The 27105-nt window shown below is 36.1% G+C and overlaps 1 protein-coding gene across 1 annotated transcript in view; it reads left to right on the top strand.

Moving 5' to 3' along the window:
* Positions 1-266: 266 nt before the first annotated feature.
* The window catches only part of A1CF (APOBEC1 complementation factor), an 81549-nt gene continuing 54710 nt past the window's right edge, over positions 267-27105 (top strand). The window contains 2 exon segments of the mRNA XM_017868877.1: positions 267-348; positions 25796-25939. Coding sequence (XP_017724366.1) covers positions 25841-25939 — 99 coding nt within the window. The 5' untranslated portion in view covers positions 267-348; positions 25796-25840.

The raw sequence follows: 27105 nt of genomic DNA, 5'->3' as shown, positions 1-27105 counted from the left end.
GCAGTGAGTTTTACTTTTTAAATATATCGTATAAGTCAATAAAATATCTTCAAAATAATATTTACCCCAATATTTTTACAATATTTACTTTAATTTTGTAAACAAATAGCAAAGATAGTTTTAGTAGATTATATCTGGGCTGTAGTGACCCAATTATCTGGTCAAAGGGCTGCATGGATGCAAGAGACAGGGTGAGTTAAAGTTTAACTCCCAGGAATTGTAAACCAAACCTAAAGCCACTGAACCTTTGGAGTTTGATATGACGATTAGAGCATAACCTGAGTAACACGTTGAATTCGCCATAATCAAGGAAACCTTTTCCGGGTGGGGATCTCTGAAATTACTCAGGTATGATCCATGTGTTTTGCTTTTTTCTATTTCAACTCTGTGGGACTGTGCATTGTGGTATCAGTGAGAATGCAGTAAAAACAGCTTTTACCTTCTTCTATTATCGAGCCTAATTCAAGGAATTATCTAGCTTGTTTTTAGACAAATGAAACAACCAGAAAGCAAAAGAATAGATTGGAATTATTATATAATCTCAAAATGAGATAGCTGCCAGGATTTAATAAATTTCTGTAGACTTACCACGGAGGGTTTAAGAGTGGAGCCAATGTTGTGAGAAGTTTATTTAGCTCTAATCAGACAGCAGGGAGAGTTGTGGTTGAGTGCCTGTCCAGATCCTAGGACCCTGAGAAACAGAAATGTAATTAACAAAAGAAACAGTTTTAACATCACCGGCAGATTTTCAGTTCTGTGTGTGGGTCGTAATTCCTATCATACTTTAGACTTCATGTATTCGATTATCTCCTGAGCTACTACCACCATAAAAAAGAAAGTCTTGGTAAACTCTTGTGATTTTCCCTGCCATTATCTTGCTAACCAAAGGAATGTTTAAACTATTCACTTCTGATTCCGGCCCAGAAAATATTATGGAAAATGACTGGTTTTCAGTGTGTTATATCTCAATCTTGGAATGGCTAATTATTATATTGTTTCCACAATTTGGGCAACTGTGCTGAGGTGGATGTATTTTCACATTTTTTTCTGTACTCTAAAAACATTATTCACAACCAGAATATAATGGTATTTAAAGAAAGAAATCAATCTGGACATTTACCAAAATATCCTGTTTCTACCAGAAGCCCCTAAACTCTCTTTTGTCATGATTACCTATGTAAGTTCCAAGAAGAATGGATTCCAAACTAAACGAGTTTATTTACTATAGGAATTTTCAGATATGTATTGTAATTCTCCAAGACGATGAAGAACATAGCATTATTTGCACATTGTGCAGGATTAGTGTTCTGTAGAGCATATTTTGGTAAATTCAGCTCTAGTTATAATTTAGGAGCTTCGAAAAATATGTTGATCTGCTCTGAAACTTTCTTTATAATGTGTGCTGTGGAGCATGCAATGGGAGCATAGGTCTGGAAATGACAGTGATATCACCTATTTGTCAAAGCAGTAAGGTTTTGCCCTGCTAAATACAGAAAAAGAGACAAATGACTTATAAGGTTCATACTTTCTGGAATAACATTGACTCTGCCCATCTTAGACAACTCTTAACATTTTACTGTTCCGTTTTACTATTTATCGATTTTAAGGGAAAAAAGAAGACAGCTGGCAAGGAAAAGAAATATTGTTGTGGGCAAACATTATAAAATGACATAATGGATATTAAAACACTATAAATACTTAGTTCTTATTTTCTACTGCACTAATACCAACCTGGTTTTATGTTATTTCAAATATCAACATTTCCGGCACTATATTCAGTGGATGTTAATGAATGTGGCTCAAAAGAAAAGTGACTCCATTGTCAAGTAAGTTGAGGAAATGGTGTTAGAAAAGTTATAGCAGGTCTTGTTACCACATGAGTGTTTTGAGTAATAATGATAGCAAGTATCTATGAAGTACTATATTATCAGGTCTACTTCTTTTTTTTTTGTTTTGTTTTGTTTTGTTTTTTGGTTTTGTTTTGTTTTTTCTTTTGTTTGTTTTGTTGTTGTTTTATTATTATACTTTAAGTTCTAGGGTACATGTGCACAACGTGCAGGTTTGTTACATATGTATACATGTGCCATGTTGGTGTGCTGCACCCATCAACTCATCATTTACATTAGGTATATCTCCTAATGCTATCCCTCCCCGCTCCCACCTCCCCAAAATAGGACCCAGTGTGTGATGTTCCCCTTCCTGTGTCCAAGTGGGTCTACTTCTAAGTTCTCTCCATGCATTATCTCATGTTATTCTTAGAACAACTCTATGGTGTAGATACTATTATAACAGTTTATAAATGGGAAAATGGAGGCACAGACAAGTTACCTAACAGGTTCAGCTACTCAGTTAGCAAGTGGCAGAGCCAGGCTCCTTTGTCGGGCGGTCTCATCCAGAGCCCAAACATGTAACCGTTATATCACACCCTCAAGCAGGGGGACTCATGACACATGCAAATATTGTCATTTATCACAATCATCTAAGAGAGTAGGCAATGTTTTGCTTCCTGGGCTTAATTTACAACAGAACATCTTCTTTCAGGAACATCTATCAATATCTCTCAAAATTGGTATTTATCAGAATACAGGACAAGAAAGAACAAATTGCTTTTATAGCCCATGTCCAGCATTCATAACAATGAGAATCAATTGAAATCATCACAATTGAAAAATCTAAAGGACTTTAGAGTCTAGTCTGCTTCCACCAAATAGGACTATGCCTATCTGAGAAACTTTTAAAATTAATTACAGAAAGAACACTAGGCTTTTTGCCTCGACACAGCTAAGTGGAAACGCCTATTGCAAAACTCCCTAGATTTGTGACCTTGGGCATATTGTTTGACTCCTCTGAATCTCAGATTCCTCAAATGTGAAATGGGGGTAAGATCTGACCCACAGTATTTTGTGAAGGTTAAATTAGATGATAAAGCAAAGGAGAGAAATGTGGTCCCGGGTGCTTAAGAATTCAGCAAAAATCCCACTTCCCTTTTCACTTTCCTATTTGTAACAACCTCCAGAAAAATTTTCTAAAATTGCCCAAGTATACCTCTTAGGCCTTGTTTGTCAAAACAATACTAATAAAGTTGAAATCATAAACTGTACATAAAAAAATTTTGATGAGTCACAAATAGTAGCACTATTCCATTTATTCAGAGCAAGTCAGTCTGTCATTTTTTTCAGTATTAAAGCACACACACAGAGCATATTTTTATTTTAGAGATTATTGCTAAAGAAAACTCTTAGTTATAAAACCCCAACACCTTTTCACCCAAACCCATGGTATACCCTGACACGGGGCATGCTTATTTCATCATGGAGGCAGTTGATGTTAAAAATTTGTTTCAGAAACTGTCTTTTCAAATATTGTCATCCCTTAGAAAGCTGAGTAGTACTGTGGGTACTATTGCACAATGGTTTTCATTGCCTTATGTGTCTCTAAAATGACTCAATAAGTTCAAACAAGACAGTATTGATCGACAGAGGATAAACACTATTTTATCTTATTCACAGAAACAGTAACCAGGCTCCTGCAAAGTGCAGCTCTCACAATCCAACTGCCCCCAGGAAAAGCATCTGGAAAAGGAGCAGCACCCTTGCGGTGACATTCCATATTAGAAATCTGTATCCCATCTGCTCCTTGGCCTGATCCTGTAAAATCCAAAGAGTTATTAACAAATGTTTGCTGCTGATTCAACCAGGAAAGCTAGTTCATTGTTTTATTTCATCAAATCTACTCCAACTAGGTTATCAGTTTTTTGTTGTTGTTGTTTGTTTGAGATGCAATATCGTTCTGTTGCCTAGGCTGGAGTGCAGTGGTGCAATCTCAGCTCATCAGAATCTCCGCCTCCTGGGTTCAAGTGATTCTACTGCCTCAGCCTCCCGAGTAGCTGGGATTACAGGTGCACACCACCATGACCAACTAATTTTTGTATTTTTAGTAGAGACGAGGTTTCATTATGTTGGCCAGACTGGTCTCGAACTCCTGACCTCATGATCTGCTTGCCTCGGCCTCCCAAAGTGCTGCGATTACAGGTGTGAGCCACCACGTGCATCCTAGGTTATCAGTTTTAATGACCACTTAGAATTTTTAATTTGATAAACTAAAATTTTGTATTGGATATTTTTTATTGATGCAATCCAAAAATTAAAACATGTCCTTTTGTAAAAAAATTATTGTCTTGTCTAAAACATGCTGGTATCTTGAGAGCTCTAATTTGATTTCTTTTAAACAAATGTAAGCTAAGATATTTTTCCTGTATAGATTTATATGTGGAGTTTTATGCATATATGTATTAATCACATGGAGAACATTTTCCAAGTTTGTTTATTCAATGGAATTGGTCCCTGGTAATATTAAGAGGGAAATATTAATAAGGATATAAGATACATCCCTCTGATTTGCACAGTTAGGTGCAATGCTCTGCTCCAGACATAATATGACTAAAGAGAATTAGCTCATGACAATTTAGGCAGACAGAATGTCTAAGTGAGCAGATTGGTTTGTAATTCTATAAAATCTCACTTGTAATGATGTAGTGATGCCTTCCCTTCCTCCAGCAATTAAAAAATAATCATTGCTTTAGGATGCCCAGTTGATTTAAAAATCACTAGGTTGAAGTAGTAGAACTAACTACAACAACACCTTATTTCTATAGGATATTCTAGTTTATAAAGCTTTTCATATAGTACTTATATAGATTTTAATGGCAAATTTCTTCATAGTTGATGTCAATTCAGTATGTCTAGTTTCTTCAAGGTAACTGTGTCAATATTCACCATTCCAATTGTACAAATCTGAATAACTGAAAGATGCTCCCACCTAACATTTATAAGCCCAACTCTGTTTATGTAGCACAATGATGATTAGGTAGTGGGCCTTCAACATCTTCACTGGACATTAATGTGTCTATCAATTAAGAGGTTAGATGAGGACAGGCGCAGTGGCTCATGCCTGTAATTCCAGCACTTTGGGAGGCCAAGGTCGGCAGATCACCTGAGGTCAGGCTAATATGGTGAAACCCTGTCTCTAGAAAAATACAAAAATTAGCCAGGCGTGGTGGTGGGTGCCTATAATCCCAGCTACCCGGGAGGCTGAGGCAGGAGAATCGCTTGAACCCGGTAGGCAGAGGTTGCAGTGAACCTAGATCATGCCATTGCACTCCAGCCTGGGCAACAGAGTGAGACTCAATCTCAAAAAAAAAAAAAGAAAAGAAAAGAAAGGAAGAAAGAAAAAGAGGTAAATGAAAACAGTGAAGAGCGGACATATGGGTTCATGTGGAAGGTGAGAGAAGAACCACTCCCATATGGGACCTAGAAGAAAATAGCCCTAAAAAGATGTAATTATAACCCAATCCAGATGCTGTAACTAACACAATGAAAGATATAAAGGAACAGAGGTTTATAAAATCTCCTACCTGCCTGGCAGGGGACTGGCAAAGCATTGTGTACAAATGAAATTTTTTATTTCTATTGATTTTAGTATTCTTCTATCCAGCTCTTCTATTGGGATTCTGCTTAGTGCTTATCTTTCCAGCTGGGGCTTTCAGCATGAACTAAATAGTACTTTAAATTATTAGGTGTAATTAAACCCTAATGCCTCTGACTTTTTGCAATGGAAGTCAGAAATCAAAATCTGGTTCCATGGGGAGAAAAGTGTGTTGACACATATAGATGTTCATCTCAGGAATCCTCTTTCTAACCTTCTTTTCTGAAGATCCCTAACAACCCCTCGCCATTCATGTATTTATTACCAACTAATTATAATTGGCACTCTATGATGATGATAACGATGATGTTAATAAAAGCCCTTACATCCTGTTACATCCTGCCACATGCCAGGCACATAGGTTAACTCATTTAATCCTCCATCACTCTATGGAATGGGTACTATTGCTACTCCATTTTTCCCGTAAAGCAACTACGGCTTAGGGACACAGAGAAACTTGCCCCAGGTCACACCACTAGTAAGTGGTGTAGGAGGGGCTCCAGGCAGTCTGGCACAGGCCACCTTGCGAACAAAGGACAAATGGAACACTGGGAAGCATCGAGGCTTAGAACTAGAAGAAAACTTTTGAGATCCTTTATTTGACAGAGAAAAGCAAGTTGGCTTCCCCAAGTTAGGTTTTTGTTAGAATGACAACCCAAGGGCAGAACCCGAACCCTCAGGGGGGACTTTTCCATTGTACCACTTCCCACTGTATAGCATGTCTGATTCAGGCTGATTCTCTATGAAAATTCTGAGAGATGAATTACTAGAACCCCTGTGGTTACAGAGGAATACTCCATTCACTCCAAGTCTCACCTTCCTTGCTGTGCCCAGACTCATGAACTGACGTAGCCAGAGACGTAGCCTTTAACTAAGGAGACCCATTCTGTGACTTGGAGACACTGAGAGGCCCACATCACAGAGGAAATACATGCAGACACAGGCATGGATATGGTTTAGCTTTTTGTCCCCACCCAAATCTCATCTTGAACTGCAATCCTTAGACCTGTAGGAAAGAACCTGCTGGGAAGTGATAGGATTATGGGGGTGGTTCCCCCAGCTTTTTTCATGATAATGAGTGAATTCTCATGAGATCTGGTGGTTTTGTAAGTGTTCGACTTTCCTCCTGAACACGCTACTTCTCTTTCCTGCTGTCATGTAAGAAGGCCCAAGCTTGCTTCCCCTTTGCCTTCCACCATGATTGTGAGTTTCCTGAGGCCTCCCCAGCCATGCAGAATTGTGAGTCAATTAAACCTCTTTTCTTTATAAATTATCCAGTCTCAGGTATTCCTTTATAGTGATGTGAGAACGGGCTAATACAGGCACCATGAACATAGTGACAGGATAAACCACGGAGACTTTGCTAAAAATACAAAGTAATTGTCATAAATGACTTGGTTGCCTTACACTCAAATTCTGTTAGTGTCTGAAGAGGACACAGCACCTCCTACCTGGAGGACATACCGTTTTCCCCATGGAAAAAATAATTGGGCTGCTAGGTCTGTATCTGCTAAGGGAGCCCCATATTTAAACTGACCTAATTTAGAACTTTAAATTGAGACTCAGATGCCCCCAAATAGCAGCTCCACCAACCTGAATAGAGTTATTCATTTAGAATAAGAGTTTGTTTCCATAAGTTTTGTTAAAATACAAATCAGTTGGGATGTAGGGTGTGAGCGATAGAGACTAAAACCGCTTAACAGACTAACTAGCCTGGCAAAGACTTGTGGGAAGCAAGTTTTGATGATGGGGAAGAGAAGATATCAAGAGCAGATGGTCCAGGGAGGAAGTGTCACAAGTAACTTGGGGGTGATATAAGGGACATGAGTAGCAGGTATTTGTCCGATCTTTAAGGAATAATTAACTTATTAGAGAATTTTGTCAATAAAGTCATTTGAGTATCACACTTGCAAGATACTAATTCATCCATGTCTAGTTTTCTCATTATTTCACAGATATTTAACAGGTGCATTGACTTGAATTAACATCATGCAGGAAATGCCATTATATGAACCCTTAAGATATTTTAAGAGAAAAACATATAATGCCTGGAAACTCTTAGTTTTCTCTGACATTTAAAAACAGCTGTAAAGTTAAATCCTTTCTATAATAATTTAGTAACTCAGAATTGCAAAGGATTTCCTAAAACCCAAGGATCCAAAGCTCTGACCTGTGTTGTTGGCATAGCAGAGTGAGAGATAAATTACATGTTAAAGCAGAAGGCTCTGGACCCGGAATGCTTGGATACAAATTCTGGCTCCACCACTTGCTACAGTTTAACTCTAGGCAAATTACTGAACTCTGTGACTATTTCCTCTTCTGTAAAGTCAGGGTTGTTTTAATAATTAGATCAGAAATTATAAAGTGCTTAGAGTAATACTAAGCAAGTGTGCATAAACTTTAGCCATTTAGCTATAACTCTTATCATATTTCTATGTTGATTACAAACTGCTTTACTAGAGGAAAATAGATGAGAAAGAGGCCATGAGGTAAAAATGTAGAGTGCTTTTTAGAGTAGAATGAGCTTAGAAATTAACTCTATCCCCATCACTGGCTTGCAGTGGAAATTTGAAACAGTCTCTCCCTAATTTTCTTGTAGTGTTTCTTTTCTTTTCTTTTTTTTTTTTTTTTTAAGAGTCTCACTCCATCTCCCAGGCTGGAGTGCAGTGGTGCAATCTCGGCTCACTGCAACCTCTGCTTCCCCAGTTCAAGCAATTCTCCTGCCTCAGCCTCTTGAGTAGTTGGGACTATAAGCGTGTACCATCACGCCTGGCTAATTTTTTGTATTTTTAGTAGAGACAGAGTTTTGCTGTGTTAGCCAGGATGGTCTTGAACTCCTGACCTCATGATCCCCCTGCCTCAGCCTCCCAAAGTGCTGGGATTACAGGCACCTGGCCCTCTTTCAGTTTTTTTTCTAAGACAGAGACACTCCCTATCACAGACAGGGTCTTCTAAATTAGTACAGAATGATTTGAAGGAACCTGGGTAATTATCAGAGGAAGCAAAAGAGAAATACAGATCCTCACACCAGAAAGCAAATCTCTAAGACTTTATCATTTTCATCGTTATGAAAGAAAAGATCAGTACTCAAAGCCACTTATGATGATGCATGAAAATTAGTATAAAATCAGAACAAATATAATATGGCTTTTAAAATAGAAACATAAGGCTATCTTTCCTTACAAGTGTCAGATTGCTTCTGTGCCACCATAACACAGAGCTTTAGATGGATTTTTTTAAGCTTCAATCAGAGATCAAATATATTCCATTAGTCGGTGATTGACAGACTTGGTGAAAATTGAGTTTTCAACTTAAACTTCTCCAAATTGTCGAGAAAACCAGATGCAGCAACTAAGTTCAGAAGGTCAGAGTCTCAGGCTCAAAAGAGAGGGAGAAACCTAACACTAGAAGAAGAATGAATGAAATAGAGCACACACAGCTCATTAGGTCTCTATAATATACCACGCAAATCATTGGTACCAGGACTATCAAATAATCAACTGCTTTTAAGCTGAAGAATATCTACATTGTATGCCATGATTACTGCTTTACCGATTCATAAGACAACTTAAAAATTAAACATATATACAAAGACATTCTACTTTTCTCATTAGTCCATGCCATTCTATAATTTCTAAATTCTGCCAACTCTGTTTCCCAGGAATCTTCTAGAAGTCAGGCATTTTGGGAATAGCTGAGTATCATAACTGAATAAAGACACCACAACAGTCACCTGTAGTAGTCAGATCTTACAGGTACTAGAACAATAACAGCACAAAGACAGAGTTATGTGTATGTATTAGTCAGCATTCTCTAGAAAAAACATAATATATGTATATATAGGCAATAAATTTATAAATGCATAAAACATATAAAAATATAAATTATGTAAATATATGTATAAATATGTAATACTACACATATAAATACAAATAAAGAGATTTATTCTATGGGATTGGCTCATGCAATTATAGAAGCAGAAGTCCCAAGATTTGCATAAGCAAGCTGGAGATTCAGGGGAGCCCATGCATAGTTCCAGCCCAAGTCCAAAGGTTTGAAACCCAGAAAAGTCAATGATATAAGTTCCAGTCCAGAAGCCATCAGGTTAGAGATGCAAGAAGAGCCAATATTTCAAGTCCAAAGATCAGGAAAGGCCAATGTCACTGCTCTGTCATGCAGGCCGAGCTCCCTCTTACTCAGTTTTTATGTTTTATTCAGGTCTTCGGTTGATTGGATGAGGCCCACTCACATTGCATCTGCTGTTAAAATTTTCCAAGATCTTTTTGGGGTGAAAAAATCTATCATTCATCTTTCAATCTTCAGTGTTGACAAGGACAGGACATTTATGAGTATTCCTGTTTCTGAGTTTCTGATAAGCTTGTCCAAGTTGAGCACAGGCTGGAAAATTTATAAGAGAGTATTGGAGGCAGAGCAGTGACAAAAGGAAAGAGGCATATACAAAGGTCTCTTGTGTGATGTTGTGCTGCAAACACTGACCTCTCAGAGTTTATTCACCCCTGTGTATATATACATATTCATGTCTGCACATGTGTGCTAGTACCCTTATACATCTATACATACACACAATCACATATACCCGAGACCTAATGGAATAGACATGAATTTGGCTTAGCCAGGGAAATTATAGAAAGAATAATGGGAATTCTAGGCATGTGGGAAATGGGAAACAAGGACAAAGGCACCTAGATAAAATAAAAAGCAACTGGTGTGCCTAGGAGACCTGATGGACTTGAGCATGGAATAGCTCCAGACTTGCACTGAAAGAAAATCAGGAAAGTCAAGTTAGGACCAGGTCATGGCAGGCACTGAATGTCAGGCTAAGGGGCTGAACTGTTTCTTTCTAGTTAGTGATGGGTCCAGTGAAGGATTTAAGGCAGGAGAATACTAGAGGGAATATTTTAGGGAGATTGATCTTCCAGTGGTGTGTAGAACAGATATGCCATGCCTACAGGGTAGTAAGCAGTGACGTTTCTTTCACTCTACACTTTAGCCGAGCTCAGGTTAAGTCCAATAATGGAAGATGGGGTGGGAAATAGAGCTAGGAGTGTAGAGGGGGGCAACAGGTAAGGATACATATGTACCGAAAGCAGAAAACATGTTAAGATCTAGGCTTCATGAGATGCCTATATTGAAGATTGCTCTGGATAAAGAGACTGTTAGGACTTCAGAGTTAGAATTCATAGCAATTCACAGAACTGCTCAGGCTCTTCATTATTCACCTGACTCAACTTTCCTACATCTGCTCCTTTCTCTTAAGAGCTTTCCTTGCTCTCTGTCCTTTTTCTACCCCACAGCTTTTGCTTCCTTTCCATACATAGAACCACACAAGTATTAGTTGTATGCATGCAGTGGTCATATAAATATCTTATTGGCTAGTCCTCATCAAAACTAAGTTGAAAGAAATCATTTGAGCCAGAATCTACTAAGAGTCAGATTGTTTAAGGTAGTTCAAGGTTTTTATTTATAAATACTAACAACTAGGAGAACATTTACTCATTAGAAATGATGAAAACATAGACAAAACAATTACTAGAGAAAATTTTGAATTATTCTTTTCTCCTGCTATCTAATTTCTACCTTTCTCGTGTAGTCTTTTTCTTTTTAATTAGATTTTTTATGTGAGTATATGGCCCATTTATTTGGCAGGTGGAATAAATTCAATTACTCTCAATTGTTTTGTTTGACCTGTAACATGTATAAGTTAGAGCTTAAGTCAGCTGTTCTAGATGCAACTGCATATTGTTATCACCTGAGAAGCTTTAAAATCTATCATTTCCTGGGCCCCATTCCAAACCAGCTGAATCAGAATCCTTCCAGGGGTGGGGAAGATGATGCCTAAGCACAGGTGATTCTACCATGAGTCCAGGCAGGGAGCCCGGTTTTTGTGCACAGATTCTGTATGTCATAGCTCTCAGCACCTGGCTCTGCTATGGCTGTTCTTAAGTGATCTTTTAATGCCAATTGGGAGTATGTTTTAATAGTGGTACAATATTTTAAGAATAAGGGTTTAAAGCAAGTTATTGCAAGTAACAGTTAAGGGATTTACTCAAACTGGACACAACCTCTGTTGGAGCAGATTACAGTGAAGTTTTGAGGGCATGGGATAAAAAAGAGGAAGGAGAGATTTAATGGAATGAACATTATTTGCTAAAATTTAAGAACGCTTGCAGTTAAATCTCGTGCTATTTTGACAAGATGTGCACAGGTGCATAGGTGAATGCTTCCTCTTCTGGTATTTCCTTGTGTAATTTATAGTTCAAACTAAATCCTAGGGATTTAAAGTGCTTCTCATTGATATTTAAAGGGCATTTTAAACCAGTGGAAAAATGTCTTTCTAAACAGATAAAATGTACCTTTATAAAATCCACTTAATGAGAATATGCTAAAAGCAAGATGTGTTTCTATTGGATCATAAATTATACAATTTTAAACAAGTTTTAAATGAAAGTAAATTGTTCCAACTATTTGAAATTACTTTTCCTCAAACAAAACAAAAGAAATTTCTAGATGTCAGGATTGTTTTGCAAAAATGATGATCTGATGATCTGTTGGCCAGATTAATATGCTTAACTTTCCTAAGAGTTAAGGTGACATTATTCCTTTAATGAGCTTGTATATGATTTCTGATTTGACGTAGTTTTTTAAAAATTGGGAAAACATGCCTCCTCTACCCCTTGCATGTTTTAATGCCCTGATTTAATACTGGTGTGTGTGCGTAGGTGCATATACACAGATAAACACATATATACACAAACATATATTAAAATTATAATAAAATAATCATTTGTTTATTATATATTTGCTTGTTCTTTTTCTCTGATAAACTCTAAGACAGTGGTTCCTATGGTACTTTTTTTCTCTGATATAGTTTTTCTTTTCTCTATAGATATTTTCACTACAGTGCAATTTTTCCAGTATCTTAGGTTTTGTTATCTTAAGTTACTCTACTTAGGACTCAGAATGATTCCAAATAGGGTGGTATATAGATTTTAAACCTCAACAAACAGTAATCAAACATCAGCTAGCCCTATACATCCTTGCAAAAATAACAATTTATTTAGAAATTGTATCAGCATTACTCCTTTACAACATTTAATATCTTATCTTAAAAGTTCAATATACATGTCAGATGGATTCAGAAACTTCTTTAGCCATAGATGTCACCAAAAGAGCAGGAAAGAGAACAAAAAAATTAAAGAATAAAACAGAAAAAGAAATAGAAGGAGGAAAAATGAATTATATGGACATTTGAGAATGGAGAGAGAGAAGACCCTACTCATTCCCTGTGTGTAGCTGTGTGTAAACAACTACACAAAGTAGTTGTGTTGGGTGTCTTGAGAAGCACTTGGGGCTTTGATTACCTCCACTGCAACCTCATGAGATATTTGGTCTATAGACAATTTCTTCCTCTCTTGCTATCTACAATCCGGAAGAACTAAAGATCAGTGGAAAGAAGAATCAACATCTTAAATAATTTAAATGGCTGGGCACAGTGGCTCACACCTGTAATCCCAGCATTTTGGGAGGCTGAGGCAGGTGAATCACCAGAGGTCAGGAGTTCAAGACCAGCCTGGCCAACATGGCAAAACCCCGTCTCTACTAAAATACAAAATTAGCCTAGCATAGTGGCATGCATCTGTAATCCCAGCTACTTGGGAGGCTGAGGCAGGAGAATTTCTTGAACCCAGGAGGAGGAGGTTGCAGTGAGCTGAGATCACCCCACCACACTCCAGCTTAGGTGATAGAGCGAGATTCTGTCTTTTAAAAAAACAAAAGAATTTAAATATAAGAATAAAAGTAATCACAAAAGCTGAGCCAGATCTTGCCAAATGATACATCACTTGGTAAACCATGAAGGTGCCACACTTGTCAAGGAGTAACATTTCAATGAGATGTGACTCAGTGCATAGCAGACAGCTGGGTCCATTTGGACCATATCCACAGGGGGTCAATCCTTGATATGTCTGAGTGAAGCATCAGACAATCCACCCACAACACTCCTCAAAGGAGCTGTTACCATAGCTCACTTTCATTCCGGCAAAGAGGCTAAGTTACCATAGTGCTTCAGATGCTCCAGACCATGTGTCCCTAAGGAAGAGAATGTGGACCACAGCATCACCCTCATCGGCTCATTATGGTGTTCTGTGTTCTTCACAGCAACACTTTAAGGAAGGCAGGGTAGCTATAATCTCCACACCTCCTGCCTAATTTTTTTTAACATGAGGAAACTGGAAAGAAGCAAAATTAGTAATTAGGAACACAATCTTAGCCTCCAGGCTACCTAAATTCAAATCATCTGTCTGCCACTCATTACCAGTGTAAACTTGAGCACTTTAACCTCTCTATTCCTTGATTTATTACCCGTATCATAGGAATAATAATAGCTACACCACTGAGCTTTTATGAGGATTAAATGAATTATGTTTAAAATTTTCAGAACATAGCATATGTGTTCAGTAAATGTTAGCTATGTTTATTATTCTTATTTAAAATATTTTTAAATATTGCCACATAATAGGCAAAAAAATGTTATCTTGGTTTTTTGTTTTGCCTTTTCCTGATCACTAAAGATGATCATTTTTAAATCATAAGTTTATAAGCTATTTTGATTTCTTTTCTTTAAATCGACTGTTCATTTCCTTTGCTCATTTGTCCACTGATTTGTGTCCATTATTTATTTAAAAGTAGTCTGTATATTACAGATAATATTTCTCCATCTACTATATAAATAACAATTATTCTCTTCCAGTCTGTGGGCTTTTTAAATTTCATTTATTTTGCCATTACAGAAGTTTGTAATATTTTTGTAATCAAATCTGCTAGTCTTTTCATTTATGGTTCTTGATATGCTTGGTTCAGAAGACCTTCTGTACCATAAGATTATAAAAACACGCCTACATTTTCTTCTGGAAGTTACACAATGTTTTTAAAGGTTATTTCTTTATTCTAGTTAGAATGCTGGCATGTTATGAGGTGATATGCCCACTTTATTTTTTTTCTCAAATTGTTTATGATCCCCCTATGAATTTGAAATAGCACTTATTGGTGAATTCCAGTATAAACAAAACTATGGGTCCAGAGTTTTTATTTTACTCCATTCATCTGGTTCTCTATTTCTATGCTTGTTTTAATCTTAACTGTTAATTAGGGTGGTTCCAAATCATTATAAACCTTCAATATAGTTATGGCATTTATTGCACATTGTTCCTGCCAGGTGAACTTTGAAATCAATTTGTCAAATTTCAGAATAATTTCATTGGACTTTAAATTAGAATTGCATTAAGGCAATAATCTGGGAAAACTGATCCTTTTACATCAATAAGGCTTCCATTTATTAAGGCCTTTAGATTTTCAGTCAAATTTTATCGTTTTATATAGGTTTTAAATATTTCTTATTAAGTTATTCATATTTTATGTTTTTATTCTATTGTTTAGACCTTATTATACTTCACTTGTTATTTCTGTTAAATACAGAACATGAATAAGTTCTTTGCAGTAGTCTTTCATTAGTTTCAATTGTATTATATAGTTGATTTACTTGTTTTTAATGAGAATAAATGATTACGGTGTTTCATTACTAAGTATAATGTTTGTTTCATGTTTCTGAGAGATGCTTTTTATCAATTTAAGGATGTTTTGTTCTATTGCTAACTTATGAAGATGTTTTCTTAAACCAATAGTGGGTATTAACTTTCATTAAGTACCACTTTTAGATTTACTGTGATGATCGCGTGTTTTCTCTTTATCAATGAAATGAATTAAACTTCCAGAATTCCTACTGTTCAATAAACTTTATATTTTGTAGTGCTCCCATCTTGCTCATTGTATATTATTATTTTGTATGCTTTTTCATATATAGTTCATATCTATATACTCCTATATTTGTCTAGTATTCTACTTTGCAGTAAATTTTTCTCTATCATATATGATGAGTTTGTAGATAATTTCAGAAGTTTTCTATTAGTTTCTACTCTCCAAAAGGCTTTTATATAGCAAAGGAATAATTTGCTTCTAAAGTGATTTATAAAACGTGCCTAATAAAACAATCTGGACCTGGTGTTATTTGGGAGGAAAACATTGAATGTTTTCAATGTAGATTATGATTACTAGTTTATTCAAATTTTTAACTTATCCTTGAGATAATTTCAAAATTCACACTTTTCTAAGGTTTTGTCCACTGCATGTATATTTTCAAATTATTGGTAAAAGTATTCTCTTTTGTAAAAGTCTATGACTCTTTGGTTATATCCAATTTTTCTCTTGTTTTGAAAATTTATTTACTCCTTTTTACCTTGTCAGGATTGCTAGCTGGATGCTAATTTACTACTACAATCAGCTGTTACATACATTTATCAAGTATACAGATCTGTTTTATTAATTCTACTTTTATCTTTGATTCCTTCTAATTTATTTTTGTCCATTTCATTCTTTTCCTAGCTTCTTTAGTTGAATGCTTATTTTCAGTGTTTATTGTCTTGTAATTAATAATAAACAGACTATAGTTTACAAAAATCTACTGTACATTTCAAAATGGCTAGAGAGAATGATTTGAATGTTTTCAGCATAAAGAAGAGACAAATGTTTAAAGTGATAGGTATCCCAATTATACTGTTTTAAGCTTTACAAACAATATAAAAGGATTAAATTATCACATGTACCCTCAAAATATGTTACATCTATTATGTATTAATTTAAAAAGAAAAGCAAGAATAGAAACTTGACCACATCTTAATGAAAAGCATGACATTTTCATTAACATTCATTTATTAACATAATTTTAACTTTTATATTTTGTATTATGAACAAGAGCTATATATCATAGAAAGCTAAAAATAGTCAAATAAGCAAGAATGAAGAAAACAAAATAATTTGTTAATCCACTCACCCAGAGATAACCAATTAGCCTTGTGTAATCAAAGTATTTTGAATATAAAAATTAATACAAATGAAATCAGACCATACATTCTGTTTTGTAACCTGCCTTTTCTACTTTATTGTATTTCACAAATATCTCTCTAAATTATTATATATTATTGTAGAACATTGATTTGATTAGCTGTACTGTATCACTGCTTATCCAAATATGTCTTTATCATTAGATATTTCAGTTGTGCCTACCTTTCATAACAATACTAATATATTCTATGAGAGGTGACAAGCATGAACATTCTTAGGACCTTAACAACTTTTCTACTAGGTAGCAAAAACAAAGATAAATGGAATAACTGGATCCATTATTAAGGCAACATAAAAGAGCTCAAGGTAATGCATTCAAAATTGAATTTTTCTCTGCATTGGAGAAACAGGAGGAGAATAACCAATGAGAAAATCACAGATCATGGCTAAGATGAGTTAAACAAAGCAGCAAATAAAGAATAAGAATGGAGTATTTCTATAGCACCTTCTACATGCCAGGTACTATGTTAGGCACTCTCACATTCATTACTTTATTTATTTCATGCTTAAAAAAACCTTCAAGTTAGGTATCAGTATTCTTATCCTTTTTTAGACTAGAAAACCAGACCTCAGAAAAGTTAAAATCATGGTGGCAGAACTATTTTTTTTTTTTTACTTTTTTTTAAGTTCAGGGGTACAAGTGCAGATTTATTACATAGGTAAACTTGTGTCATGGGGGTTTGTTGTGCAGATTATTTCATCACCCAGGTGTTAAGCCTAGTACCCATTAGCTATTTTTCCTGTTCCTCTCCTTTCTCCCACCCTCCATCCTCCAAAAGGCGCCAGTGTGTGTTGTCCCCCTCTATGTGTCCATGTGTTCCCATCACTTAGCTCCCACTTATAAGTGAGAACATATGGTATTTGGTTTTCTGTTATCCTCCTCTGCAGCAGGTTCCACAAGTTTAAAGATGCTTACATTTACATTTCAGTTCTGTGACTGTGTAAGTTTGCTACAGATAATGCAGGAACAGAACTGAAATTTCAATGTAAGCTTGTCCTTCTTTAAAAATGTGGAAACCTACTACAGAAGAAAATTTTTGTCAATACTTATAAGTAAAATTAACATGTCCACTATGAACAACTTTTACATTTCTTTTCTTTGTTTAATTTAAGCCTTGTCTTGGCCCAAATTGACAAGTTCCACATTAATATATGATTTATTACTAATGCCTGAATAACATAGAGGAGGTTCTGGTTAATATTTTTTTCTGGTATTGTTTTAAAAAACTAAGATGTTGCATATTGGGACTTTGTGTGATGTCTTCATGGCTACATTTTGAAATTTTATGTATACGTATTCTCTATTAATTTTGCTACAGCTCATGATGCATGACCAAAATGCATGCTGCCACATGAATTAATTTCCAAAATAGACTTAAGATTAATTGTAAATATTTTTCCAATGTGGATATTAGAGCTTTGTATCAAGCAATGCAAAGTAATATTTACTTAGCATCATCAGGCAAATATATAGACTTCAGTCATAAATCCTTCACCAACCACTTCAGTACTATCTAGAATTTCTTTCATGTAAAATTCCCAGAAGATACTCAAGGGCTGAAATTCATGCTAAAACCACTTGTACAACTCACTTGTTACAGAAAAGTTATGTCAAGGCACAATTAAACGTTGAGGAAAGACTGGATTCAGTTTGGAGAGGTCCCAGTGGCAAGTGAAGCCATCATGGATTTGAAATGCACATGGAGCACATCACTGTACAGGCCCCAGTGGCTTCTCACTCAATTACAAAAGAACACTTCTCTGCTTACCAAGTCAGAAATAGTCTTTGTCCCCATTCAATTTTCTTATCTAATTTCTTCTGAAAAATCAAATCAAGATAGTAAACATACTATTAAGAGAATGCCTCCATTTCCTAACTCTAAATTGTTTACCATGGTGCAGATATTAAATTAATATTTGCTGACCCTTTTGTTAAAGTCGAGGATAATTACTTTAATTTTTAACCAAGAAATCTTCTAACTTTAATTCTGTGTTTATCTTTTGTCTCCTTTCTGTTCTTCTCTGCCTGTCATTCACACTGACCATTTCTTTTGTTTGTATAAACTTATGGGGTGCAAGTGTAATTTTGTTATATGCCTAGATTACAGAGTGGTCAAGACTTTTAGCGTATCCATCACCCAAATAATGTACATTGTAACTATTAAGGAATCCCTCATCATCCTCCACCTTCTCACCTCATTACCCTTCCAAATCTCCATTGTCTATCATTTCACTCTCTACCTCCATGTGTACACGTTATGTAACTCCCATTTATGAATGAGAACAGATTTGTTTTTCTGTGTCTGACTTGTTTCACTTAAGAAAATAGCCTCCAGTTCCACCTAGGTTGCTGCAAAAGATAAAATAAAATGAAATAATTTCATGATTTTTTATGGCTGAATAAAATTCTACTATATATTGTATATATAATACATTAATACTTAATATATATTCTATACATAATTTTCTTTATCCAATTGTTGATGGATACTTAGGTTGATTCCATATCTTTGCCATTATGAATATTGCTGCTATAAACATATGAGTGCAGGTATGTTTTTGATATATTGATTTCTTTTCCTTTGGATAGATACCCAGGAGTGCCCAACTACCATTTCTAGTTCTGTTTTTGCCAAGCTATGCTTTCATGACTCTTTAAGTGTGTTTTTCTAGTATGTACTCCTCTTACCTTCGTCTTGTATCTTTCCCAATTTACCATTTGAAAGACTTTAAGAAAAAAAAAACAGGCCAGGCATGTTGGATCACACCTGTAATCCCAGCGCTCTAGGAGGCCAAGATGGGAAGACTGCTCGAGCCCAGGAGTTCGAGACCAACCTGGGCAACATAGATAGCTCCATCTCTATTTTCTTTAAAAAAAAATTTATACATATATAATAAAATACTCATTTTCCCTCTTTCTCTGTTTCCCTAGCTGCCAACTTAATGGTACACTAGGGCAGTAAGACCTTCTACCATTCTCATAACTTCAGGCAAATCTAGATAACAAATCTCACTCAAAATCCTCGCTTAGTTTTCTTTCCATGACTTAGTTTTCATGTGGGATCAGTTTTTTAGGTACGAGATAAAAGTGTTTCCTCTTTCTAGCTCAGGGTTATAATCAAAGAGCAGGATATACTATCCAGCTAACAGGTTTAGATTTAGAAAAGTCAGAATGTACTACCCTGCCTGTACCTCTCTTCCAACTTCCTTCTCATCTGTTTCCCTGCCAACTTCCCTGAAACTGGACCCACTGGCACCTGAGGCCAACAAGGTCAGGAACTGCAGCTCTAACTTTGCCCAATTTCCATTGAGTAGTTGCAGCCAAGTGACAAGGTAAGCTATTCATTCCAACCCCTCTCTGCCTTTCAGGAAGGCAGAAGTCTTGAACCCCCAATAATTTCTAGATCTTTGTTTTCTTGGTCAAATAGGCACTGATGTTGCAAATATAAAACCAGAAAGAGATAGAAAGTGTGTACAAATATCAATTTTATATTTTAATCACTCTGCACTCTGAATTTTTTTACTTTTCTTGTCTCTCTCACTAGTACGATGACATATTCATAAATGCGGAGAAACCACAAAGATCAATTTCTTATATAAAACAAATCCATTCCAGGATAGAACTTTCAGGAAGTAACTGGAAAAAGAGAAATAATAAGTATCAGGACTTTCAATTCAGATTAATTTTACTTCTGATTGACTGCAAGTCACTGTAATTTATAAAATTGCTGATCCAAAGTTTTGCATTTCTTCTATAAGTATCTATTAAGCACTTAGCATAATGTCAAGCTGAGCCTTCTGGGCAAACAAAGATGAAGTACAAGATAGTCCCTGTGCTCAGAAAGCTCACAGTTTAGTGAGAAAGTTAGACATGTAAGCCGATAAATACAGTCATGTGTGAAACAATACAAGGATGTACAGGTTTTTTTGAGAGCACTGAGGAGCTGACACTTAAAGGTTACCTACAGAGGTTTTCAAAGAAAGAAAGCATCACAGAGCAAAGAAGATGTTAATCAAGTCTAGAAGAATCAGTCAGGCCAATGTGGCGAAGTTAGGAGGCATGGGAAGGAAAAGGCATTCCAAGCAGAGAAACTGGAGGTGTAAGAAAGCATGGGAAGGCCAAGTGGCAGGGCATGTGAATGACACCGAAAGGGGAGTCTAGGATCTAGTCCTGAAGGGACAATGTGTCATGCTAAGGAGCTGGGACTTTATCCTTCCCACAGTTGGTTTTGAAATTCTGCCTCTTGGATTTAGAGATTGATAATTATAATAATTAAAATGATATAATAGCTACTTTTTATTGGATATTTATTAAATGCCAGAAACCATTTTAAGTATTTTAAATGTATCTTCATTATTTAGCTCCCAATATTAATATTGACTCCTCAAAGAACCCTATGATGGACGTATTATCATCCTAATTGTATTTATTTTAGTAATAGTAGTAGTAGTAGTAGTAGTAGTAGTATTTTGAGACAGGGTCTCATTCTGTCACCCAGGCTGAAGTGCAGTGCAGCTCATTGTAGGCTCAACCTCCCAGGCTCAAGTGATTCACATCCCAGGTAGCATGACTACAGGTGCATGCCATTCCACCTGGCTAATTTTTTGTATTTTTTGTAGAGGTGAGCTTTTGCTATGTTACCCAGGCTGGTCTGGAACTCCTGGACCTCCCAAAATGCTGAGATTACAGGCATGAGCCACCACATCCGGCCCCCTCCTAATTTTATATGTAAAGAAACAGGCTCAGATAGCTTCCTCTAGGACGAAAGTGGAAGAAGAAAAGATGGGACCTGCCGGGAGGATTGGCCAGGCTTGGTGGCTCACGCCTGTAATCCCAGCACTTTCGGAGGCTGAGGCGGGCAGATCACCTGAGGTCAGGAGTTCGAGACCAGCCTGACCAACATGGAGAAACCCCATCTCTACTAAAAACACAAAATTAGACAGGCGTGGTGGCGCATGCCTGTAATCCCAGCTTCTCAGGAGGCTGGGGCAGGAGAATTGCTTGAACCCGGGAGGCGGAGGTTGCGTTGAGCCAAGATCATGCCATTGCACTTCAGCCTGGGCAACAAGAGCAAAACTCCATCTCCCTCCCAAAAAAAAGAAAGAAAGAAAGAAAAGAGGTGACCATTTTTACATAGCAGGTTTGGTGGTGAGGATACATTTGAACCAAGCGTTCCGTTGCTAATAAAAACATAGTGTCTGAGAGGACAAGGAGACACAGATCGCCAGTTAATGGAAGCTGTAAGAACTGGAGGAAGCCCTGGCTTTCAATGCTTTGTGTCCTTTCCTCATCCCATTGTTAGAAGGGATATAAAGAAGAAGGGAAAGGGGAGGAAATTATACAAGCAGGAGTTGACATTTCATCAGGCCCTTTCTGGAGTTCTTTTGCTGTTCCTCTACTCTGCTTCTCCCCTCCAACATGAGCTATTAGCAAACCTAGCGCAATTCTTCACAGGTGTTTTCTCATTTCACCTTCACAACAATATGATGCACAGCCTGCTCATCACTCCAATTCACAAATGAGGAAATTGATGCTTAGAGACAGTGTGTGAATATATGATTCTTTCCTGTAATATTGACTGTAGCCTTCCCCTCCATCCAATCTCCATCTTTTTTGACCCTTTCTGCTCTCAGCCATCCTCAACTAGATAACAGTGCTATGCCACAAACCTGTGGATTTTCTCCACAGAAATTATATAAGTACACTATGTTTTACTTAGTCTGTATTGATATATATTAGTTGTACATATTTTGAGGGTACATGTGATATTATGATACCTCTATACAATGTAAAATGATCAAATCAGGGTAATTAGAATATCACATCAAACATTTATTTTCTCTTTACGTTTGCGACATTATGAATCTTCTCTTCTAGTTATTTTAAAATACGTAATGAATTATTGTTAACGGTAATTTCCCTACTATAGTATCAAATACTAGAACTTCTGTCTTGCTGTACCTTGTACCCCTTAACCAATTTCTGTTCATCTCCTTCTCCCCATTACCTTTCTCAGCCTCTGGTAACCACCTTTATACTTTTAACCTCCATGAGATCCACTTTTTGTATTCTAGTTATTGATCTTATTTATTATCTCTCTCACCCCCTGTAAAACTCCATGATATTTTGGGGATGAGAGGTTTGGTTTTTTTTCTCATCTCCCTCCCTATGTCTTGAAAATTCTTAGAAGACAGTAGATACTCAATAAATAATTTCAGAATTAATAGGTGATAAATACTCATGAATGCTTTTCTCTATCTTTCCAAAGTCTTAATGCCTGCCCTGTTTGTTTTAAATTCTATTGCTTCAATAAGATAGTTTGAGAACTATCCTTTCATAATTCTGATCTGAAGAACTTACAAGGTGCTAAATTAGAAGATGTATTGCAAAGCCTTTATTTCAAATTGGCCAATATTTTTTTAAAAAGTTTGACTTGCTTAAAAGAAATATTTATCTGGGATTCAAGTTCACTCCTTAGAATAGGTCAACACTTTGAGATGGGGTTGTTTTGCAAAATAAAATTAAAGATTAAGTGTTTCTTGTGGCAAATTTTGAATTTTATTTCCATGCCCTGATTCCCAATGATGTGACACTATAATTGAGATATTATATCGATTTTCTCAATAACTTCAGAATGGATTTATATGTGATCAAAGACCTTTCTGATTTCAAGATACCTTTAATAACCTTTACTAATTATTAACCAAAACTAAAGGCAGATTTTGCAAATACAAACTTGTCATTTCACCATGACTGTTATCTTTTTGATGGAAAAGATGAGGTTCAGCAAAGAACAAATCTACAACTTGGCCAGAAGACGGTAGACTTTGCCTTCAAAGAGCTGTAACACGTACATAAATAATCTCATCAGACCCCATCCACAGCCTCCTTGCTCTTGCAGGTTAATTAAGCACAGTGGGAGGGTTTGAGAGTATCCTCATGAAAAGACAATTTTAGTAACATTTAGGAAAAGAGCAAGGGTTAAATTTTATCTGAAAGACTAGCTTCCTTTGTAAGTCTTCAAAATGTTTTGCCTTTTGCAAAGTACAGACGCTGAAGCTGGCATGTTAACTTACTAAGTTAGCAGATTTCCCCCGAAAACACGATGCCCTAAAGCCAGGCAGAGGGTAGAACTGGCGAAGGGAGAGCATTAACTGTATGCTTCTTGAAACAATCAGTGAATGCAAACTGAATTGCCCTGGGTCAGCAGCAAGCAAAACCATCAGAAAGGTGAAGGCAAGAATGTCCATGTTTATATAAAGAGGATGACATTGTTCTGCCCTAAAAAGAGCTAACTCTGTATAATCTCATGTTTTCCTTTGATATTCTAAATTATACTGAAAATATACTTCCTTTTTTTTTTTTGAGACAGAGTCTCACTCTGTTGCCCAGGCTGCAGTGCAATGGCATGATCTCAGCTTACTGCAACCTTCACCTCCCAGGTTCAAGCAATTCTCATGCTTCAGCTTCCCAAGTACCTGGGATTACAGGCATGCACCACCACTCCTGGCTAATTTTTACATTTTTGATAGAGATGGGGTTTCACCATGTTGGCCAGGCTGATCTCCTCCTGACCTCAGGTGATCTACCTGCCTTGGCCTCCCAAAGTGCTGGGATTACAGGCATGAGCCACTGCGCCTGGCAAAAATATTGCTTTCTAAATGATACTTATCTGTTAGCTTGGGGATATTTATTTAATTATACTACTTCAGTAGTAGAATACCTATTTCTATTACTAATAGTAGTACTATAGTAATAATAATCATAATGATATTAGTAATAGTAATAACTAGTACTTATAATACTCTAATGATACTAGCAATAGTAATATTAATAGTATTAGTAATACTACTATTAGTATTGCTATTGCTACTAATATTACTATCACTACTACTATTACTATATTGGTATTATTACTACTATTAGTAATACTAGCACTGTCATTACTAATAGTGCTACAATTAGCAATACTAGTGCTACTAGTAATATTAGTTCTAATATTAGTGTTATTAGTAATAGTTGTACTATTAATACTAATATTAGTAGGTAGTCCTAATAATATTGTTATTGTTACTAATAGTAATATTCTATTACTATTCTGTTATTCAAATAATAGCAATTTTAGTAATGGAATACCTTAAAGTTGCATTTTTCAGAAATGATCACTTCAGCTTCACTTTTTTCTTTCACTCAATTTTTCACCCAGTTTCTTATATTATAAATGATGTCTTCATTCTGAGTCTTTAAAGGACAATGTGAAGCAGTACATGCATATGACAGAAAATTTTCAAAAGTACCTATATTCAAAACATTCAAATTGCATTTGATTCAGATCATTGTAAAACATATTTCCTCTGTCCTGGTTGGCAGAGCACAGTCAGCAGGGTGAAAACCCAGCACAGAACCTGCCCTGAGCCACTGATAACTGCAACCCAGTGTGGCAGGCTTCACCTCTGTGTATGTGCAAACTCCAGGACCTCACAATCCCACAGCTTAGAACCTTCAAAATGGACATTATCTTGTTCTGGGAACCTGTGGATGTGAGCAACCATCACATTTGGAATGTGATTCAAATCATGTTCCCAAAATATAAAATATAGACAATGAAATGCTGAAATTATATATTTATATCTGTATACACAAACATGAACATATGTAAACTTTCATCACTTTTTAGAATTTACAGAAGTTTCATTGTACTCTACCGAACACGTCTGTGGTATGTGATCTGGATGTTAGCAAACCCTTCCATGTCAACTCAAAAGCATCCATTGTTCTTGTTTTGTTAAAATTAATGTCACATTTTTATTACATAGAGTACTTTGCATGATGACTTCTGTGTATATGATACTGGCACATTTTGTTCTAAACGTTTATCTTTGGAGAATAAGTAGATAACTATATTAGTGGACACATAGGCTAAAGATCAATCTCTGAGAATTCTGATGCCTTATCTTATTCGTTAGAATTAGCGACAGTGCCCTCTTCCCGCATCTGTAAGGAACACCCTTCATATTATTTTAATAGATGTGAGCTGATCTGTTTTTGAGTATTTGGTGACATACTGAGATAAGTGGATTCAGAATTACTAATCTGCATTATAATTGGAGAATGGGTATTGTTCATTTTTTTGGTTTCTAAATTTCAACTAATATTGCGCATTTTTAAGAGTTTTTTTTAGAGTACATTTACACAGCCTTGTTTGTATGCTACTCTTAGTTGCTCTAACTTTGATGACTCATTTACAGAGAATATTTCCTAAAGATGTCCTTCATAAAAAGGAGAAGTTTGGACTTGACAACAGTAATTTACTTATCTTAAATTTGGTTTCAGTGAGCAACCCTAATTAACCTGATTTTTTGCTGATAATCACTCTCAATGGAATCAAATCACAAATCCGGGGATGGATTGAGCGGCACCCAGAAGGAAGCAGCCCTCCGCGCACTGGTCCAGCGCACAGGATATAGCTTGGTCCAGGTAGGAACTTCTTGTGAAATCTGCTGAGACTCACCACTGAATTTGCACAGTGGTGGGAATAATAGTGCTCCTAAGATGCAAAATGGGAATGGTCAGTTACATAGCTCTTTAAAGAAATGTCCCTTTCTAAAAGAGAAGGAAATTGCAACATTTCTGTTTTGTAGATGACCCTGAATGTAACCTTCTTTCTACTCTAAGTTATCAGTTCAACCTTAACTTGCCACAGAATCAGTGTCCACAGTTATAGAAACTATCACAAAAAGGCAGCTAGAATTTGCCACCCAACGCTGTGAAGTAGAACCACATTGGTGTTTCAGGAATCAGCAGAAAATAAACTACAGCAGGAACCAGGCTTAGTTTCCAGAGAGATCACTGCACACGTAAGACTTCTAGATGTGGGATCCAAGGAATGAACGTTTTGTGTCTAGCTGCTGAAGTTTATTTTCTCAGAACACTTGCTCATCCAGTCTAGGATATGTAATACTAACTTCTCTCCATGTTCAGCGTTTTGTAAAAGGAAAAAAGAAAACACCACAATCTTAAAACTGTCTATTTATAGACACTATCTTTTAGAAATTATCTGTATATTAATATTATCTTTATGATATCTTCTTTTAGAGAATTAAAATGCGTTAAAATGTAGTGTTAGATACATATATTATCTTATTAGAAAAAAAATGTTGCTTTTCTACAGTAGGACAAAGTATTTTAATTTCTCAGCTATTTTCTTTCACTTACATACTTTCCCAACTTAACCAAATCTAGATACTACTATGAATTCAAATGTCATGTGTGATTAGCAATAAAATATACAGTAGTGTCCTTGCATTAGATGCTCCTTTGTCAGTTGTAAATTTTACATTTATTTTATTTATTTATTTATTTATTTATTTATTTATTTATTTATTTTTGAGATGGAGTCTCGCTCTGTCACCCAGGCTGGAGTGCAGTGGCACCATCTTGGCTCACTGCAAGCTCCGCCTCCTGGGTTCACTCCATTCTCCTGCCTCAGCCTCTGGAGTAACTGGGACTACAGGCGCCCGCCACCACGCCTGGCTAATTTTTGTGTGTGTGTGTGTATATATATCCATATATATGTGTGTGTGTGTATATATATATATGTGTGTGTGTGTGTGTGTGTGTGTATATATATATATATATATATA

The sequence above is a fragment of the Rhinopithecus bieti genome, unplaced genomic scaffold (assembly GCF_001698545.2).
Source record: "Rhinopithecus bieti isolate Rb0 unplaced genomic scaffold, ASM169854v2 scaffold_4655, whole genome shotgun sequence".
Lineage (NCBI taxonomy): Eukaryota > Metazoa > Chordata > Mammalia > Primates > Cercopithecidae > Rhinopithecus > Rhinopithecus bieti.
Note: the sequence above shows the minus strand (reverse complement) of the source record. Positions and strands in the feature narration are given on the sequence as shown.